Raw genomic sequence first — 18,057 nt, 5'->3', positions numbered from 1 at the left:
AGCGAGTCGTTTCGAAATGCTGCTTTTTTAGTTTTAAACTTAAGTAAACCGCAAAAAATTGTGTCCCATTCAGTTCGTTTTTCACGAGAACATGTTTGCTGAAGATATCAACCTTATATTTAGTCAGAATCTGGATATAAATATGACATGGTAAAGAGTGGAACGGTCAAAAATTAGTCGACTCAAATTTGGCGATTTTTTTAATTGAACATTCAAAAAACTTGAACACCCCTCATTTTGTCTGTGCCGTACGGAATTTGGCCTCTATTTTGTTTTTGTCATTTTCCATTCAGTTGTCAAAATGACGTCAAAGCAAGAAGAACAGCGTATCAAAATTGTGCACGCGCATAAGCGAAATCCAAATTATTCCCACGCAATTGCGTCAGAAATTTGATTGCGTTATAATGATCGATAAAATATATGCCAAGGGGGATTCCAAGCAGCTCCCAGGTCAAGAGTTTACATGGCTACCAGAAAAGGAAAGGTTCAAGATTAGTTTAAGCAGAAAAATTTGTCAAAATTTTTGAAAAAATACTTGGTTTGGCAGGCGATTTGCACCTGTGGGCTGAAAAGCGAAATTTTCGTGACAACTGACGTTGTTAACCAAGATATTTATGAAAAGAAATGTTTGCAAAACAGATTGTTGCCTTTTTCGAAGAAACACAGTTGTTCCGTGCTGTTTTGGCCAGACCTCACTTCCTGTCACTACCGGAAAATGGCTCAGGAACGGTATACCACCAACAACGTACTAGTCGCACCCAAGGACAAAAACCCTCCAAATTTGCCGGAGCTGCACTCAATTTAAAAATAATGAGTTGGAAATGAGAACCAGTTCAAATCAAATTGACGTTCAGCAACAAATAAGGTTAATTCAATTTGAGCAGTTCAAAATCTGATGGTCTGAAAAGTAAAGCCCGACAGTTTGAATTTGGAAAATCGGAAGCCTAAACAAATAATTTTCCTGTATTTTGTAGTTATTGAACTTCAAAAAGAAATAAAGGTTGATCATTTATACAATAACATAATCATGATTGACCAATTTTTAACCGTTCCACCCTTTATATGAGTTCATAGTCATATTAGCGAATCCTAGCGATAGAATTATATGTGGAGCTATGGAAAAAATCAAGATCTCTGTATGAGAAGCACATTGAAAGCAAATCCGAGCAAAGTCGATTAACAAAATGAAAGCAAATCAATATTAAAGTTTGCAGTTCCTATCATAATGAAAGCTCATTTTGATTTCAATTGTCGTGACAGAAGTCTGATATCTTATTGTGCTTTCATTATGCAGTCAAGAATTTTTAAATCAAAGCAACTTAACTTGAAGTTCTGCTGTTAATTTCTTGTTTAAAATTTGATTTAAGTTCATCTGTCGTTAAACTAATCATTATTGTTTATTTGATTTGTTTAACGTATTTTAGGTCATTCGTGACTAGCCCGAGGTGATATTTGAGCTCAAATTTTTCAGCGTGAGAAGCATGGATGCTAACCATTAACGACAGGCCCGTATTCAGTCAAACATTATGAATGCAAAATCAGTAATCAAATTGATTTCATTGAAAGCAGAATTAGTTTTCCGTTTGATTCAACAGTGTAAAATTTTGCTCTCATTTTTGCTGTGTTAACCGTTAAGTCAACCAAAATTAGATCAAATGGAGTATTCAAAATAAGTTACATCATAACAGCAAATTCTGATTTCAATTTGATCTCTAACTTTGCTCGGGAACACACAATCTTGAAGTAAGGGATTTTTGCAAGACTATGGTTCTATGAAAATATTTCAAAATCGCACACTTTGAAAAAAGTATGAAAATTTAGGGACTTAGTATTTTCAACCCATGATTTGTCATAGAAAATATCACCATCTTTGAATCATGAACGGTTATTTTGGAGCATATTCTTACAACAGTTATCAGCATCATGAATGATTAGCGGCGCCGGTGGTTGAGTGGTAAGCATGACTGCCATCTCATCCAAGTGTGTCTAGATTCAATCCCAGTAGAGGTTGTTGGGATTATTCTGAGGCGAAAAGACCCATGCGGTTACGAGTCACGTCTTCCTTTGGAAGAGAAGTAAAGCCGTTGACCCCGGCCAAGGCTGTTAATCGTTAACTTGAGCTTTAAAGTCTTCAACGAGAATTTACATTGAAGACGTTAACGGACGTTAACGTCATTAACAACCCTGGACCTGGCTCATATCACCCGTGACTCGAAGATTTCTGGCTTACGCTCTTCACCTTGGAACAAAACTTAATTTGGTGTTCCCAGCGCTGTTCCCAATGAGACGGCCATCCCGTGTGCCGTACTAGGCAGCCTTAGAAAGCCTTGGACAAGATTAGTAGCCAAGATGGGTGATTCTCAAACCCAATAGCAGCTTTGGAGGGTTTGGAGAACACAAATGAAGGTAAAGCTTTAAATCACCAATAACGTGCATCATATCCCTGTAGAACCCCCTTCTCGCACTGTGTCCACTTTGGCTGGTTTGACTATCTTTATCCCAGAATTCGACGGTGGTTATCATCAGTGGTTGACATTCGACGAAACATTCCTGCCTTTGATTCATGATATCCAGGACCTACCACCGATCGAAAAGTTCCATTATCTCTGTGCAGCAGTCAAGGGAGAGGTTGCTCAGATCATCGAGACGATCGCCATCAGAGCTGCCAATTATCAGTTGGTGGCAAACGCTGATCATCCGCTATTCGAATGAGTACTTGCTCAAAAAACGACACCTGCAGGACCTGTTGAACATTCCACGAATGAAGAAGGAAACTGCCGCAGCACTTCACTCGACGGTGGATGAATTCCAAAGACCCATCAAGATTTTGCAGCAGCTAGGCGAATAAACCCAAAGCTGGAGCACTCTACTGGAGCATCTATTGTGCATGCGGCTTCACGACGATACGATTGGAGCATGGGAGCAACCTGGTCTATACAAGGTGTGGAGATCTAGCCCTGACGTATGTGTTGGTAGAGGAAAAAATGTAAACTTTGCGGGAAACGATGGTGACGACGTCATAACACTCGAAAGGAAATTTGCGAATTAAGGAGTAAAAGCTATTTTTGCATGATGATTTTGCTTGATTGTATTCTTTTGTAAAGTCGCCGCGAAATATCAGATGGCAATTTTTATTTTATGATAACTCCTTACTTGAAAACAGGCAAAAACTCACAAACAGGCTGCTTTTTCATGGTATACAGTGTGATAATTCAATTATCAATAAATTATTTCAACATTTAGTGGCAGACCATTCATAAATTTTGGTAACATACATAAATTCTATAATCCATATTAATTTTCCTTTGCAAGCGCCGATCGAAACAAACGCTATGACGTCACTACAAGGTTGATTGAGTGAACGAAAGAAACGAATCGTGCGAAGCGGAATGAAAGCCGAGTGAAAAACGAAATGCACCAATACATTCAGGCTTACAATTCCACACCTTGTATAGACCAGGTTGGCATGGGAGGACCATGCAGAAATGATGAAGAACCAGTCCTATTCGTGCCTGGTGAAATTTTTAGAGCAACGCATCCGGGTACTTGAGTCCGTTTCCGTCAACCATTCTGCTCATCCTACTCCTCCAAATGGATTCAACGGGAACTAACAGGGTGTCAATTCAAATTCCATTTTTCAATTCCCGGTTTATGTTTCCCGGTTATTAAAAACAAAACTCTAGCTTAAACAAAAAAGGCGTTCAAAAATAACCCTTTAGAGATAATGATAAAATTTATTCAGCAGAATTCCTCTAGAATATGCTGGGCTGGTAGTGGGTTATACAATAGTATTGACTACAATAACGAAAAAAGTTACCAAATAACAAAAAAAAAAAGTGACCAATAGTGACATTTATTTATCGGAAAGATATTAAAGATATGAATCTAATCTGTCGTTGAATGCGATCCGCTGTGACAAATATTATAAATTCTTAAACCACTATGAGCATTTCACAATCTTTTTTTTTTTAATAAAACAAATGGTTGAAGGATCTTATAAATTTGTTTTCGTAAAACCAGAATTAATTGGATAATCAACCTCCATTTCCTCACACAGTAATCATTTTTGTGCCACGATTTTTTGGAAACCAACCGTTGAATAAGATGAATTTCGATTCAGATCGCGAATTGGTTGAATTTCGGGATGTGAAAGATTGAACATAGAAATTTATTAGGAAATCTTGTAATTGAAAAATAAATGAGGCGCAGAAACGTCTTGGACAAATTCGTCAATTTTAAGACAAACAATTTTAAAAATCTCGAATATAGAAACTTCAAACATAGACAAATTTTCATATGTCTGGAACCTAGACAAGTGTTCTGGATCGTATCAATAATTATCATTATTCTGGAACGAGGAATATTTTCTCGAAAAATCTCGATGTTCAAAAAAGTTTTAAGATTCTGTTATACATTTTAGAGATATTTGACATTTTTTTTGTTTATTGCTGGTACTTAGTAATTCGTTATGTTTAATTCAAACAAATTAAGAAAGCGTAGAATAATTTACGATATGTTAGAATGTAAGTTCACAGTCCAAGAATCATTTAATGATTCTAAAATATAGAAAATATTTCATGATTTTACACATAGAATTTATCTGAAATCTGGGTTTGGAAATTTGCTGATTCCGGACTTGTAGAAAATACAATTTGATGGGCTTGGCAAAGAAATAAATGCATTCTGGCCATTCTATTTAAGAATTTAAAACCCTGTTTTCCAGTTTTTTTTCTTCAGTTGTCTAAGCTAGTTTCCCAGTTTAATTGAAACCGTTAAATATGGTAAAATATCCGAAGTACCGTCAGTCCGCATCGTGCTCTCTTGCCGTGCGGATCTATTTGATTTTTGCTGAAGGAAGTGTTACTACTACCTAAAGCTACAACAAATTTAAACAGCACTTTTCAGTGCTCAACCTGTAAAAATTTTCTACCTTGTTCAACTCTTATTCCTCTTCGATCCTTGTTTGGACCCTACCCGAGGTAATCCTTCTTGGATATCGATTTGGAAAATTCCTCTTCGATCCTTCAGATTCTTATAGTAATCTGCTTGGAAGTCGATTTGGATAAAAATTTACTGCCGCCATGGCGCCTAAACGCAAAAGAAAGGGGCAAACTCTTGACCCCCTTCTGATGAAATTAATTTGAGTAATCAATTTGATTTGCTCACGGATGATGAGAATGATCCATCATACAAGAAAAATTCTAGTAAACTTTCCCGGCTTAATGCCAAGAAGGAAAAGATTCCCCCTATTGTGATAACCACTACCGATTTCCATGCTCTTCGCATGGAACTTTTGAATTTCGTGAAAGTTAAGTTTTCACTACAAATTGGACGTCGGGGTGAATGCCGTGTATTGGCTGAAACCTTGGACGGATTTAAATGTCTTCTCAAGTATCTTACTGAGAAGAAGCACAATTTTTTTACTTACGACACCAAAACTGAACGTGTGTTCAAGGTTGTCATGAAAGGACTGCCCAGTGGTGAATCCCTGGATCAGATCAAAGATGAACTGGCAAAATTACTTGGAGTTGTGCCACTCCAAGTAATCAAAATGAAAATGAAATCCCGTCCTGGCGATTCGCGCAACGGGATTTCTAATGATTTTTATTTAGTTCACTTCAAGTCTAGTGAACTAAACAACCTTAAGGCCTTAGAAAAAGCTAGCCTTATGCTCCATGTCCGACTGAAGTGGGAACACTTCAGGACGACTGGAGGAAATTTCCAAAACCTCACTCAGTGCCGTAAGTGCCAGGGATGGGGTCACGGAACTAAAAATTGCTACATGCCAGCTAAATGTATGAATTGTGGTGATTCCTCTCACGCAAAGGACGACTGTCCTGTGAAGGAAGATCCTAAGAAATTTAAATGTTCAAATTGCGGTGAAAACCACAAATCCAATTTTTGGGAATGTAAGACTCGCAAAGCGATCCTACAATCTCGTTCTAACCGACAGGTAGGAAACGCTCCACGTTTCCGACCAGGTACAAATTCCTCTGCTGTTAACAACGGTCAGCGAGGAACAAATTCTACATTCGTACCCGTAGGTACAAATATCACCCCTGCTTCAAATGTTTCATCTGTACCTACTCCCCTCGCTGCTAACAATGTTCAGCGAGTTAATGGAGCTACCTATGCTGCTATTGCAACGGGTAGAAATCAAAATACTAACCAACGTTCTAACGGAAATTTTGACAATTTTGACTTAGGAAGCATTACTGCCCCCAAAATGGAAGTTTTACAGAATTCATTAATTGACATGATTTCTGATATGCTTAAATCTAACTCCATGTTTGATGCTATTCAAACTGGAGTAAAATTTGCTAATAATATTGTCATGACTTTAAAATTCAGTAATGGATTTTAAAGCATTAAATATTGTAAATTGGAATGCTCGATCTCTTAAAGATAATGAAGACGAGCTATTTAACTTTTTGAGAGTTCATAACGTGCATATTGCCGTTATAACTGAAACGTTCCTTAAACCTGCCCATAAGGTTAAGAAGGACGCAAATTACTTGATTTATAGAAATGATCGTCTTGATGGACCCTGTGGTGGCGTTGCCATCATTATTCATAGACGAATCAAACATAAAATTCTTTCTTCATTTGAAACCAAAGTTTTTGAAACTTTGGGAGTTTCTGTTGAAACAAAATTTGGACAACTTACGTTTATAGCTGCCTATTTGCTATTCCAATGCGTAGGCCAGCAAAAGAATTTTCTCAAGGGTTGACCTCCAGAAACTTACCCGTCATAGGTCTAAATTCTTCATTATTGGTGATTTTAATGCAAAACACCGCTCATGGAATAATGCTCAAAGCAATTCCAATGGTAATATTCTGTTTGATGATTGTTCTGCAGGTTATTACACTATTCAATATCCAAAAAGCCCAACATGCTTTTCTTCTGCAAGAAATCCCTCCACTATTGATTTGGTCTTAACTGATTCATGTCAACTTTGTAGCCAATTGGTTACCCATGCTGACTTCGGTTCTGATCACCTTCCAGTAACTTTTGAAATATCCCAAGAAATAATTTCTAATCCCAACAGCTCTACTTTCAATTACCATAGAGCTGATTGGGAGCAGTATCGAACATTTATGGAATATAACTTCGATCCAAACATTCCTTTGCAAACCAAAGATGAAATTAATTATGCTCTTGAATCTCTGACTACTTTTATAGTTGAAGCAAGAGCTGCCTCAGTACCAAAATGCGAGGTTAAATTCGATTCAATTATAATAGACGATGATCTTCAGCTCTTGATCCGTCTTAAAAATGTCCGTAGGAGACAATATCAAAGAACACGCGATCCTGCCATGAAAGTTATCTGGCGGGATTTGCAAAAACAAATTAAAAAGCGATTCTCTGCCCTGAGGAACAAAACTTTTGAAAATAATATTTCTAAATTAGACCCGAGTTCCAAACCCTTTTGGAAACTCACAAAAATTTTGAAAAAACCTCAAAAGCCTATTCCAGCGCTTAAAGAAGGTGGTAAAATTTTGATCACAAATTTGGAAAAAGCTCAGAAACTTGCTAAGCAATTCGAGAGTTCCCATAATTTCAGTTTGGGTCTTACTAGTCCTATTGAGAATCAGGTTGCTCGGGATTATCTGAATATTTTCTCTCGGGAAAATATTTTTGATGATTCCTGGGGGACTGATTTGGACGAAGTAAGGTCTATAACTAAAAAATTTCAAAATATGAAAGCTCCAGGTGATGATGGAATTTTCTATATCCTCATCAAAAAACTCCCAGAGAGTACCTTGTCTTTCTTGGTAAAATTATTTAACAGATGTTTCCATTTGGCATACTTTCCTGATAAATGGAAAAATGCAAAAGTTGTTCCAATTTTGAAGCCGGATAAAAATCCAGCTGAAGCTTCTAGCTACCGTCCAATAAGTTTGCTTTCTTCAATAAGTAAACTTTTTGAAAAGATAATTTTGAATAGAATGATGCTTCACATCAATACGAACTCAATTTTTGCAGATGAGCAGTTTGGATTTCGCCATGGGCATTCAACTACTCATCAACTCTTAAGAGTTACCAATTTAATTCGTTCAAACAAATCTGAAGGCCACTCAACTGGAGTTGCTCTTCTAGACATAGAAAAAGCATTCGACAGTGTTTGGCATGAAGGTTTGATTGCTAAATTGAAAAAGTTTAATTTTCCACTTTACATTATGAAATTAGTTCAAAATTATTTAACTGACAGAACTCTTCAAGTAAATTATCAAAATTCCAAATCTAATCGACTACCTGTTAGGGCAGGTGTTCCTCAGGGTAGCATTCTTGGGCCTATATTGTATAACATTTTCACTTCGGACCTCCCTGATTTGCCTCAGGGTTGCCACAAATCTTTGTTCGCTGATGACACAGGCATTTCCGCTAAAGGAAGAAGTCTTCGTGTTATTTGTTATTTGTTTTTGACTGCAGAAAAGTTTAGATATTTTCTCTTCTTATTTACAAAAATGGAAGATTTCTCCCAACGCTTCCAAAACTCAACTTATAATATTTCCACATAAGCCTAGAGCTTCGTTTTTGAAACCTAGTAGTAGTCACATAGTCACTATGAACGGAGTTCCAATTTCCTGGTCAAACCAAGTGAAATATCTTGGATTAATACTTGACCAAAAATTAACTTTTAAAGATCACATTGAGGGCATTCAAGCCAAATGTAACAAATATATTAAATGTTTGTATCCTCTTATAAACAGGAAATCCAAACTTTGCCTGACGAATAAACTTCTAATATTTAAACAAGTTTTTAGACCGGCCATGCTTTACGCTGTGCCAATATGGTCTAGTTGCTGCACTACCAGGAAAAAAGCACTTCAAAGGATTCAGAACAAAATTCTGAAAATGATTTTGAAGTTTTCTCCCTGGTACAGTACTACCGAAGTACATAGAATTTCGAATGTTGAGACTTTAGCACAAATGTCCAACAAAATAATTAATAATTTCCGGCAAAAATCGTTGCAATCCTCAATTGCAACGATTAATTCCCTTTATACTTAGATAAGATTTAGTTTTAGTTTTTAGTTTTAATATATCAATTGTTATACTGACATGCAGGTTAAAAAACCTGTTTAAAATACTGAATTGCCAAGACATGAACAATGTAAAAACACTTAGATATATATCATAACAATTAAGGCTGGTACGTTACTGCAGTAACTGGAGCACCTAGGTTAAAATGAAATGTAAATTATTTTGAATTTGGAACAAATAAAGAGTTAAAAAAAAAAAAAAAAAAAAAAATCCCAAGTACCGTCACAAGTTTTATCGCATGATAAAACCCAAATCCTTACTTGAAGCATAGATTATTATTTGGCTTAACTGTTGACCCTAAAGAATACAGTATGTAATATGTAGTAAGGTCAAATCATGTTATTCGCAATTGGGGATTGAAATTGAGAAGAGAAATGCAAGGAAATTCCAATGATGATTTTTGAAATAATCTTAACAGAATCTTTCATTCGGGCTTTATCCCGGTGAGATTTGAACTCATGATTTTGAAGTGAGAAGTATAGATTCCGATCTTTATGTTTTACAGACTAACCTCGATATTCAAAGATGCCCTAACCTTGGTATCTGGTTAGCACAAAGTGCAGAAATTAATGTTTAATTTATCTCTATTTTCGGCGTCAAACATTTGCATAGCATGATCGGAGTTTGCAAGGAGTTTGAGACGGCATGAATCTGCTTATCTACCTTGAAGTAGCTTCGTAACAGGATATGTCTCGCTCAGCCTTTATACTAGAACTACTTCACTAGAAAAATTGTAGCTAAAGAATTCAAGCAATGACACCATATGACACCATAATAAATTCTATAAATTTAGCTATCGTAGCAGGAACAACGACAAAATCACCGCTTGATCCGGGCATGGAAAAATTGTCAGTGAGAGAAAAAAATAATATGAAAGTTGTAAGCAAGAGAATATAATGATGTTTGTGTTATAATGTTGATTGATTTCAAGGAACATTATAAGTTTAAAGGTTTAAAGGCTTCTTCAAGACCAAATTATGACTAATAATGTAAAATCAAAATTGTTACTTGGGATGAGTATATATGACCTTTCCCGGTGCAATTTGGGTTTTCCCGCATTTTTCCCGGTTTTTTCCCGATAAATCCGAATTCCCGGTTTTTTCCCGGATTTCCCGGTTTTCCTGGATGGATGGACACCCTGTTGAACTACCAACGAAAGCCAATGCCCATCAAGATATCTTCGTATTTCACCACAGAAAGTTCCGCTTTTAATCTCCATTGGTAAACTGCCAGAAGCTCGAGAAGATGTAAATTTCAAGCGATTGTGCCTGAATTGCTTTCGCCAGGATCACATTGCACGTGATTGTCCTTCCTATTTTACGTGTCGAGTGTGTAACAGCACCATTCTGTTCTTCATCCGGGTCAGCTTTCAAGCTACAGTAAAGGTTTCGACGAGGGGTCCCAAGTGGCCTCTCGTTCCAGTTTGAGGTCATCCCAACAAGATCGACGGAAAAAAAATCAAGGAATAAAAACTGAGTCAGTTACTACCAAAATCCTCTCCCACAAGGTAACTTATTCTGGGGATGTGACTTTCCTAGCCCTAAATTTGGCTTTTGAGTCCATTCATTGACACATTGGGGGTTCTCAGAGTGGGGTGTCGGTAAAACTATCAGAACAGCCATACCTATCCAAGCACCCAGCCTCCCAAGTAACATGGTCTATAGAACCCTCATAAAACCAAAATTGTTACTTGGACTGCTTCCCAGTTTTCATCCTCTTGCTAAGCTAATAGCTAAATCCATCCACTAAAAACTAGTTCACGGTGGCGACCACATGACGCTGTCAGTCATGCGAGAGGAATAATGGCCAATCAATGGACGACGACTGGTGCGCAACATCATCCGAAACTGCTTTCCATGTGTCCGATCCAAGCCCGTTCCGGCATGCCAGCAAATAGGTCAGGTCCCAGCCCAGTGAATCACCGTCAGCAGACTATTTGACTATCAGACTATTGACTAATTAATGTACATTCATATGGAACTGACATAATTTCTGTGACCGTCACAAGACTGTTCAATTAATTGTGTAAATTAATCTTTGCTTATTTTATAAATTAACAGCCCAAGTAACCACCAGGCACGTTAATTGCATTTTTTGCAATATAATTTTAATATAGAGTTTCCTAGCTTTTTATCAGCCGTACCAACTTTATATTGCAAAAAAGGCAAGGGAAAAATTTTGCTTCTTACCAAGGATGAATAAAATGCATGCTTATTTATCATGTATATCTCATTTGTTTTACGTAGAGGGCAACTAACGAGTTATAGTTATTTGAGGAGCATTGAAAAAGTACGATAAATTATCGAGAAATGATATTCACAAACGAAGTCAGATTTGAATCCTCCGAATAAAAAAAAAGTGTAAAACGTGATCAATGAATACAACGGATCCTAATGGCTACCATACCCATTCTACTCACCTTCCGTTATCCCGACCAACGCCCCACACCCGTATCGTATGAATCGGCTGCGAGTTTAGTATTGTCAGCGTCTCTGGATCTGTTAGTTTTAAAGCACCTTCGTCTAAATCCATAAATAAGTCTTTGCCCTGGAAAAACAAGATGGGAAGAATAAAACTCAAACCCGAACATATATCATTCGAAGAGCTTACATCACCCCATCGTCCCACAACGTCCAACATTTCATTTCTACCCAATGAAAGATCTACGATGCACTTGTTCACCGCCTTTGAGGATCGCTCCGGCGTAAGGTCCTCCTCGGCAATCTCTACCCAACCCAGAGAACGTACCGCAAACCGAATTGGTCGTTCGGTGTCCGATTTCAGTGGGAAACTTCTTCGTCTGGAAGAGAAATTCACTCGTTAGCTCCGTCGGCATTATAGTCAAGATGGTCGTTCCTACTTCAACGCAATGTCTTCCCTTCGTCGACGCTCGTCCTCTTGATCTAGCGCCGAACTGGTACTGCTACGGGTAACGGACGTAATACTTTCATGCAATCGGCCACTGCTGGACGAGGATGAACTGGTCTCCGGCTTCGGCGTTCCATACAGACTGGCTAACGTTTGTGAAAACATTGAATTCTGTATACAGCGAGGCGTTGGTACGACCGGCGTCTTAAGCTCTTTTGGTGGATCTTTTGGCCATACTGGTGGCTCCCGTTGGATTGTTCCCGATTTGATGTGCCAATAGTAGGGACCGCCGTTGTCTATAGAAGTAATTTTTAAAGCGAGTCAGTTGTTTGCTTTAATAAATAAAACAAGTTCCTACCTTCATGTTTCTCCCATCCCGGCGGTAGATCGTTGGTTTTGTCCTTATCTTCAATGGCTTCAATGTCTTCCTGTTTGCCTTTTTCCTCTTCATCCTCATCTTCGTCCTCGGGGGGCACTTCTCCGACCCGTGGCTTCTTCTTCTTGTTCGGTATCGCATACAAATCGTTCGAGTTCAGTGTCCCAGCGATGTGTTTGATCTCTTGCGCTTGAGTCTTTTCACCTTTCTCCGAGACTTCATCTTTTTGCGTTTCCGATTCATTTGGTGAGCCATCCAGTAGTTTCTGCTTGTCCTTAAGGGAGCTAGAATGAAAATAAGTGACATTGCCTCTCTTTAGATACACACCGATGAACCTACCTGTCAACTTCTTTGCCGTCAACTCCCATCGATGCAATGTTCAGATATCCCTTTCGATTGCTACCGAGCAGACTCGGATCCCGTACCAGATTTACACTGCCAGCTGGCCGAAGTGTGCCCTGCTGCTGCAGTTCGGAGATGATCTCCTCGTACAGGTGCGAGTTACGTTCCATTCGGAGTGGATCCATGTGATAGTTGGGATTCTCGTAGCTTAGCAAGCCGTTTTCTGTAAGAAGCAGTGGACGAAAATGACAAATATAAGAATCGCGATAGACAACAACTTAATTGCTTTAAGAAACGTGAAATCATAACAAAATTCATGATGTGAATTATTCAAGTGCAAGCAACAAACAAACACAAGACAAAAGCATCTAGATTCTAGAACGTTGGAACTTACAAAAAAAAGTTGAATCCACTTGTTTTAAAGCATACACATTTATCATGCAACTACTTGTGAACAGGCAAAGTGCTTTTTCCTGCTCGATAATTACCAACAGCCGACAGCAAATAAATCCTAACAGCAACAGACCCATTCACCATCCAATTGAACCGCCCACCATCAATGTTCATCCTTCGACAATTCCCTTCAGGTCCATGCTGGGAATGATTCACTGCCTCCAGACTAGATATCGATTTTATGTCCTTTCAAACGCAGACTGGAGCTAAGCTATCACATTCTAACTCGAAGCAACAATGTTCAAGTTAATTTTCCAGAAGATGTGGCACTTGACATTGAGCGTATTCAGTTTATTGAATTTTCTTCACTCACACGGGAATCGTTTCTTATATATCGGGCCATATGGGTATGTGGAAAATTCTTTCCACATTTTTATCCCCTCCTGAGTTCAAAAGACCGATGAGACTCATGTGTCCGAAAGTGGAAACGTGCAAAAGCCAATCATGCGTGAATTGGATGAAGAACAGCAACGGATCAAGGGAACAGGGATGATAAAATTCGATGAAAATAGTATTCTACCTATCGAACCTTCGCATAACCTTTGGCTCTTCCTGGTGAGCATATCTAAATAAATCATTCTTGGTTTTTCGATTGGCAGACGACGATTGTGTAGAGAATGGACTCGTTTATTCAACGGAACGGATCCGTTCAATCTGATTGAGTTGGATCCAACGGTTTTAAGCTAAAGAAGAATGCGTGGTATTGTTGAGGGTTGCCAACATTCTAATTCCTAAAGCGGTTCTCAAGAATTGATCAGAAATTTAAATGATATGATTTTGAATACGCTGCTCAATGTACTATTTGAATAATGGATTTTGCATAGAAAAATGGATCTTATAAACCTAAATATTCAATCCACCTACCATTGCTGACACGATCTTTTATCGTACAGCGTGTATACTAATAGCGCTATATTTGATACCCACTTTTGATGATTGAATGCAGTGATGTACAACAAAAAACATCATTTTAGAGAATTTGAAAAATTGTAACTAACAAATTGGACACAGAATATGCCGTAGCAATTTTTTCTCTTATAATTTTGACCCTTGGAAATCTGCGAAAAATATAAAAGTGTGAGATTTAACTGAAATTTAAAGAACTAAAAATAATTATTGGATAATAGCTACGAAAAATGGACTTTTTTCAAAAATCTCGTCGGGGCGACCTCTAAACAACATTTCCCAGAGTTGCCGCCATACAAAAGTTTGTTTGTAACACCCTTAGCTATCATTTGAAGGGTGAGCCTTCAGATTTCCAGACAAAGTGCAATTTTGGGACACCCTACTGTATAGTATAGTAAAGCAAAATTAGAAATTTTCGCTCCACAGTGATCAAATGGTTTCAAATCGGGTCCTGATCACCCTTCCAAAATTTGAACTCATTTAGTTAAAAACTGACTGTAAACAAACCATTTGAAATCTACATAGACATTACGATAGGAAAAGAAAACTTCTTCCTATCTTTCAACCAATTCGTCATAGGGTTAAGATCTCATTTCCGTGATACAAAGCACAACCTGCGCTTTACCTTTCTTTTTCAAAAAGAAAGTGTTTAAAAAAAATATATTTCTATCAAAGATGACTTCTAATTTTATTTATCTTTCCATACGTACCGTTGGATTTGATACCAAGCCACAAATTGTAGACATACTGTTACAATTCATACACTGCACAGTGGTCCAGAATGCATATTTAGCTGAAAGGATAAGTTTTTAACCTAAAATTGAAATTAATAATGAGATAAAAAGTGTATTCTACAAAGTTGTTGCTTATAATTAGGCTCTCATTTTTATGACAATGAATTCTAGGGTGGTTCTTATTATCATTGAAATCAAAAGTTTAACTTTTTTTGTAGGAATTAATGTACACATTCTTCGGCAAAGTTATAGCTGTTCTAATTTCAAGCAACCTTGTTAAACAGCTTTTTTGTATCTCATGAATTGACTGATTTAGGGTAATTTTCCTAAATCAATTTAGAGTGTCTCTAAAAACAATTTTTTTTATTTCAAATTTCTCAGCAAAGGTGTCTTGCAATAACTTTTAGATCTTTTGAAGGCGCAAATTTTTGCTGCACAGAGCTTGTCGAAGTTATTGAAGTTTTTTTTTACTAAAAATATGCCCTTTTCAAATGTTAATATCTCTTGTTGGGGCAAACAAAAAATAAGAGATTTTTATACGGCATATGCAAGGGCGTATGATATTCTCAATTATACAAAAAAAGAAATATTATTTTGTAAACTCGTATATAATCAATTTAAAGGAATTCATATTTTTAACTATAATTGGGTACATCTTTTTTTATTAGAAGAGATACAGACAACAACTTTTGCTATAAAAAATTCATCTTAAAAAATTTTAAAAGTCTCTTGAAGATGACTTTCATGAGAAATTTTAATCAAAAAGTTATTGGCAAAATATTGTTTCCATAGATACACTCTAATGACAAATTTAAATTAAATCTGCTGGTACATTTGTTTCAATATTTGTGTCTTCGGAGAAGTTTTTTTGTTTAAAAAATCCCTTCTTTTGGTGTTTGCAAACGTCAGGGTTATCCTCTAACTTTTTTGTTTTACAAAATAAAGATATGTGTTGTGAAAAAAAAGTTGTAGCTGAGTTAAATTTTAGCAATTTTGTCGAAGGTGATTTTTTTCTATCTCTTACCGTTTTCGTTTTAGAGTACTTTTTCGGATTTGACTTAGGGTGTTCCTGGAAAAAATAGTTTTTAGCACTAGCTTTTTTAATTCAAATTTGTTCAGCGACTTTAAATAAAGAGCTTTGAATGTTTTATATGAAAAATGTTTGTCTGTATCTCTTCTAATAAATAAAAAGCTATATCAATTGTAGTAAAAAGAAATGAATGAATTCAAATTGATTTTATATGAATTTAAAAAATAATATATCTCCATTTTTTTCATATTTTTGAGAACAACATACGCTCTTTCAAATGCAATTTTTTTTTGCATCAACCAGAGATATAAACCTTTAAAAAAGGCTTATTTTTTGTAGAAAAATGTCAATAACTCTTGATCGGCGAAAGATATCGACAAGCTCTATGTTGCAAAAATTTGCGCCTTTAAAAGATCTAAAAGTTATTGCAAGACACCTTTGAGAAGAAATTCGAAATAAGAAAACTATAGCAAACCAACTGTTTTTTTAGAGGCATCCTAACTCAATTCAAGAAAATAGCTCTTTATCGGTCAATTTAAGAGATACAAATTTTGTTTTACAAAGTGGCTTGAAATTAGCACAACTTTAACTTTGCCCAAGAATGTATACCTTAATTTCTTCAAACCAAAAAGTTAGATTTTTGATTTCAATGATAATAAGAACCACTCTTGAATTCATTTTAATAAAAATGAGGGCCTAACTATAAGGAACAACTTTGTAGAAGAGACTTTTAGCCCAAAGTTTCAATTTCAGGCTAAACACTTATCTTTCAACTAAACCTGCATTCTGGACCACTGTGCACTGATTTGTGATACCAATTCCGTCATTCGAGTTTCAATTTCGTCCAAACACATGACAATGACAAACAATGGTGTTTCAATTGGATTCACTTCGGCATACGGATGAAGGCAGAAAAAGGATTCGCTAAGAACGCTTCCTTTGTTTCTGAGAAGAATGGATGTAAATATTAATATTATGCACATTATGTACGATAACACTAACAAAACGTACATTAATTTTAACAAAATTTGTTGTTCTACAATTTTTGACAATTTTCAAGTGTCCAAAGTTTTCAAGATTTCACAAATTTGCATTTTCTCATTTAAAAATATTTACTCCAGTCTGCTCTTAGCAAGCAGATGTTTTTCGGTGCTAGTCACACGATAGTTTGGTTTTCGATAGCAACTCAGTGTTGCGGTGCTTGCTCATGCTTTGAAGTTCGATCACTTTTGCCGTTCAAGTTGGAAGCAAACAACTAGTGGAGGTGTCGGTGGAAATAAAGCGAACGATTAGATTCACCTTCACGCATACCAGTGCGAAACCATATATGGAAGAATTTGCGAATTTTGTGAAATCGCTGGAAGCGGTTCCCACTCAGATGATTGCTTCATAATGCATAGCGGAGGGAAAATCTATTTTTACCAAAAAGATTCAATGCTTCATTGTTTGAAAATATGTTTCATTATGTCGATGTGAAGTCAGTCAAGGTACGCATGGCGCCTGCTGGGGTACAACCTCGCACCAGAAGTCCCGGATGACGATCTTGCATTGGTGCTAAGGCAATATGGTGATGTGAAGCGGTGGAGTTTGGGAAAAATTTCCTGCCACCATGAGCCTCAATATGCTTACAGGTGTGCGGGGTCTATATATGGATGTAAACAAAGAGATTCCCAACTCGCTGCATTTCCTCGATTTGGGGAACATATTCTATCAAGGGAACAAAAATGTGTGTTTTCTTTGTAAGACGGAGGGGCATCGGATGAATTGCTGTCCCAAGTGAAGAAGAACGGAAGAATAAAACCTACAACAGAATGAGGAAGAGACCAGCACGTACGCTGATGTTGTGACTGGAGAGGTACATCGCCAAACGAGGATTTTTTTTATGATCCATTTATTTGTCAAGGCTCAAATGCGTTAGCTTTGCGGAGCCGAATATTTTTTACATTAATATCATTTCTTACAACTAATGTTAGTAGAACGGGGGCCGATTACTCGCGGCTTACTCGAGATTAGGGATTGCATTTATTGATCATTTGGAGGGAGGACAAGGGAACTTATTTAAAACTAAAACGTGAAGGATGACTAAAACACAAAACATTAAACACATACATCAACATTCACAAGACGCGACGCGAGACAAGACACAACACTTATCGTTCTTACAACTTTAAAATAAATTAAAATTTACCTTACTGTCGACCGGTTTCGGGCGTGATGCTGCCCATCTACGGGACAATGTCCGACTGATTACTTGTTAATGAAGATGAACCCCCCATTATATCCTGCCTTTTCAACCTGA

At 37.0% G+C, this 18,057-nt stretch overlaps 1 protein-coding gene across 8 annotated transcripts in view; it reads right to left on the bottom strand.

Moving 5' to 3' along the window:
• The window catches only part of LOC135707999 (protein Fe65 homolog), a 358,036-nt gene that overhangs the window by 29,230 nt on the left and 310,749 nt on the right, over positions 1-18,057 (bottom strand). For all 8 annotated transcript variants that reach the window (XM_065229931.1, XM_065229933.1, XM_065229932.1 and 5 more), the window contains 5 exons: positions 12,633-12,858; positions 12,276-12,577; positions 11,910-12,213; positions 11,660-11,849; positions 11,469-11,596 (listed from right to left, as the gene is read on the bottom strand). In XM_065229931.1, coding sequence (XP_065086003.1) covers positions 11,469-11,596; positions 11,660-11,849; positions 11,910-12,213; positions 12,276-12,577; positions 12,633-12,858 — 1,150 coding nt within the window. The remainder of the gene's footprint in view (positions 1-11,468; positions 11,597-11,659; positions 11,850-11,909; positions 12,214-12,275; positions 12,578-12,632; positions 12,859-18,057) is intronic.

The sequence above is a fragment of the Ochlerotatus camptorhynchus genome, unplaced genomic scaffold (assembly GCF_037179485.1).
Source record: "Ochlerotatus camptorhynchus isolate MF236.1 unplaced genomic scaffold, CSIRO-AGI_Acam_v1.1 ptg000324l, whole genome shotgun sequence".
NCBI lineage: Eukaryota > Metazoa > Arthropoda > Insecta > Diptera > Culicidae > Ochlerotatus > Ochlerotatus camptorhynchus.
This window is presented reverse-complemented; position numbering and strand designations above follow the sequence as displayed.